At 40.6% G+C, this 3,748-nt stretch overlaps 1 protein-coding gene across 2 annotated transcripts in view; it reads right to left on the bottom strand.

Moving 5' to 3' along the window:
• Positions 1-3,748, bottom strand: part of LOC107685861 (IST1 factor associated with ESCRT-III) — an 11,957-nt gene that overhangs the window by 2,495 nt on the left and 5,714 nt on the right. For both annotated transcript variants that reach the window (XM_016482596.1, XM_016482595.1), the window contains exons 7-8: positions 1,880-2,053; positions 1,667-1,777 (exon numbers count right to left, since the gene is read on the bottom strand). In XM_016482596.1, coding sequence (XP_016338082.1) covers positions 1,667-1,777; positions 1,880-2,053 — 285 coding nt within the window. The remainder of the gene's footprint in view (positions 1-1,666; positions 1,778-1,879; positions 2,054-3,748) is intronic.

Here is a 3,748-nt window from a genome sequence, read left to right as displayed (position 1 = left end):
CCAGAGAATCTTATTTCTCACCATCTTGGAGTCCTTCTGGTGTTTTTTAGCAAACTCCATGCCGTCTTTCATGTGTCTTGCACTGAGGAGGTTTGCTAAAAAACACCTGAAGGACTCCAATATGGTGAGAAATAAGATTCTCTGGTTTGATGAGACCAAGATAGAACTTTTTGGCCTTAATTCTAAGCGGTATGTGTGGAGAAAACCAGGCACTGCTCATCACCTGTCCAATACAGTCCCAACAGTGAAGCATGGTGGTGGCAGTATCATGCTGTGGGGGTGTTTTTCAGCTGCAGGGACAGGACGACTGGTTGCAATCGAGGGAAAGATGAATGCGGCCAAGTACAGGGATATCCTGGATGAAAACCTTCTCCAGAGTGCTCAGGACCTCAGACTTGGCTGAAGGTTTACCTTCCAACAAGACAATGACCCTAAGCACACAGCTAAAATAACGAAGGAGTGGCTTCACAACAACTCTGTGACTGTTCTTGAATGGCCCAGCCAGAGCCCTGACTTAAACCCAATTGAGCATCTCTGGAGAGACCTAAAAATGGCTGTCCACCAACGTTTACCATCCAACCTGACAGAACTGGAGAGGATCTGCAAGGAGGAATGGCAGAGGATCCCCAAATCCAGGTGTGAAAAACTTGTTGCATCTTTCCCAAAAAGACTCATGGCTGTATTAGATCAAAAGGGTGCTTCTACTAAATACTGAGCAAAGGGTCTGAATACTTAGGACCATGTGATATTTCAGTTTTTCTTTTTTAATAAATCTGCAAAAATGTCAACGATTCTGTGTTTTTCTGTCAATATGGGGTGCTGTGTGTACATTAATGAGGAAAAAAAATTAACTTAAATTATTTTAGCAGATGGCTGCAATATAACAAAGAGTGAAAAATTTAAGGGGGTCTGAATACTTTCCGTACCCACTGTATATACATACATACATACATACATATATATACATACACCTTTATAAATCCGAATTTGCTTCTCAATTTTGATGTAGAATGAAATCCATGGAATTTAGGATTAAATAGGATCGTATTGTGCGTTTTATAAATGAGGCCCCTGTTTTCATGCACAGTAGAGGATTTGTTAGGGTAAATGCTTCAAGGTGAATGTCACAAAAGCAAAATCAAAAGAAAAAATACTGTATTTTTGTATAAAGACACATTTGAGGTTATATTATTTGTATAAAAATTAACACTTTTCACCTCATTTTTACTACTAATGATATTAATGTCTTACTGGTCCAAACAAAAGGCTTAATTTTCTTTAGGCAAAATACTTCTTGTTTCTTTTCATTTTGCCGGACATGTTCTTGACAACCCACGGGAGATTCACCTTTTTAATATATTTTTTGTTTACATTTTCCATAAGACTCACATACAGCATATGGCTACTTGAATAACTAAAAGCATTTCCCAAAAAAATCCCAAAAAGCCATACACATGGTGCAAGAGAGATCAGAATGTAGTGTTTTCGATCCTTTGCAGCCCGTAGCACATGCCTGTGGAGGCTCCCTATGTGAGATCAGAAGACTGACAACATAACAGGACTAACACAGCATGTGAACTGGAATAAACTACTCTTCCCTGCAAGGTGGAAAGGTCGTCTCCGTCTGTCTGGAAGGGTGGGAGGGGTGGTGATCACTTGCACTTACAGATTCATAGGTGGGTGGGCAGCTGGGAAGCTGTGGGGGCTGCCCTCCTCTCACTGGAGGCTGGAAGTTGCTAAAGCCATCATAGGTGCCAACAGGACCATTAAAGGGCTCCTGTAGGGGGAAAAATGATTTTAAACGGATTTCACAGCTAGACAGACAATCAGACTTCTTAGATTGGTCAAATGAAATTAGTTAATTAGAGCTTGGTCTTACAGCTCCTTTGGGCGATGGGTAGTTGAAAGCTGTGGGCATAGGCATGGGCATTGGCATAGGCATGCCTACAGCGGGAGCAGTGAACCCTCCTCCACCCCCTCCGCCAGCTCCTGGCTTCTTGAAGTCGCTGTCCACATCGATCAGATCTGCCTCTTCACCTGGATATACCTCTGGCTGTGAATGATAAAGATGAGGAAAGTTTGAAACAAATGCTGCTTGTAGACATGACGAAGTTGAAGAGGAAGAGAATGGATTCCTACCCGAACCATGGCATCAGGTTCATAGGGAACGTTGTAGTTTTTGGCGATTTCAATGAGGTAACGCTCCACCAAAATCTTGGGAGGGGCCTCCACGCTCAGTTTGTGCATAAGCTACAGAGACAAGGTTCGATATTAATTTACAACAGCCTAAAAGCAGATTTGTAGAACCAACTCCTTATGCATTTATGATATTCTGAATTTGGCTTTGCTCCTCAATCGATGTAAAGGACCGTTTACACCAGGGGTGTCACTCAATTCCTGGAGGGCTGGAGCCCTGCAGAGTTTTGTTCCAACCCTGCTCCAGCACACATACCATGCAGTTTTTAAATAAGCCTGAAGGACTTGATTAGTTGGATCAGGGGCCTGTACCATGATGGTGGCTGAACAAACTCGGGGTTACAGGATTAGTTTTGAGCTGACAAAATCAAACCAGTTCAATCCAGCTTTGTTGGTACCATGAAGCTGATCATCAACTTTCTCTGTCAACTCAGGCTTGATCCTGAGTTAATGGAGCATGTGCACATGAAAGTGCGACATCAGTAATGAACAGCCAATCACATGCCTTGAAACTGTGATTCGCTTCTCATGAGAGAGTCAGTGCGATTCACTACCAAAGATTAAAAGATTGTACAATATGAAGAATTTAAACGCATTTACAAGATGAAATGATCTATCCATGAAAGAGGGAAACTTAAAGAAAACATCATATGTAGTCTTGTTTAAAGCTATTGATTCTAAAGCTTATTTATATTGCATATTATCTATGTTTATATTAATTTAAAATAAAATCTTAATAATGACTATTGAACTACGCTAGCTTGTGTAATGGATTAAGGGTATAATAATTACATAAATCATATCAAATAGTTATAAAAAATAATAATCTCTAAAAATCAGACAATTTTATCTTTAAAAATGTTTTACTATGTAGCATCCTTTAATTTAGAGTAAGAGAAACTGGGGGAGTGGCTTTATTGCGTCAGACATGTGTCACTTTGCTTGAAGCTGATTGGTCAATTTTCGGTTTGAGATCTCTAAACCAGAACATAACCTGCCCCAGAGCAGTGTAAGTTACTATGGTGATGAACACCACTAAAAGCCAAGCCACTTTCATGGTACCTAAAACTCAGGATTGGTGCAAACTAAACTGAAACTTACCTGGCTAGCCAGCTAAACCGACTTCATGGTACAGGCCCCAGGTGTGTTTAATTAGGGTTGAATCTAAACTCTGCAGGGCTCCGACCCTCCAGGAATTGAGCTTGACACCCCTGGTTTACACCAAGGATGGTAACTATAATTAATAATTGTTCAAATTCAAATTCTTCAAGAATAGGGAAGTCCACACCACAAATATAATAACGATACAAAGGAAAGACAGTGTTGGAATCACTTAAAGGTGACATATCATGAAAATCTGACTTTTCCAGGTTTTAAGTGCTATAATCAGGTCCCTGGTGCATCTAGCAACCAAGGAAACATGAAAAAGATTAATCTAGTAACTTTGTTTTGGTAAGCCTTTTTCTGCAAGCGTCTGGAAAAACGAGCGCGTCTGATTTCACTCCCTTGGTGACGTGGCAAAGGGATCTCATTATAATATTACCGCCCCTTA

The sequence above is a fragment of the Sinocyclocheilus anshuiensis genome, unplaced genomic scaffold, assembly GCF_001515605.1.
Source record: "Sinocyclocheilus anshuiensis isolate Anshui unplaced genomic scaffold, SAMN03320099.WGS_v1.1 scaffold1018, whole genome shotgun sequence".
Classification (NCBI taxonomy): Eukaryota; Metazoa; Chordata; class Actinopteri; order Cypriniformes; family Cyprinidae; genus Sinocyclocheilus; species Sinocyclocheilus anshuiensis.
The sequence above is the reverse complement of the archived record's forward strand: the minus strand, read 5'-3'. Positions and strand labels throughout refer to the sequence as shown.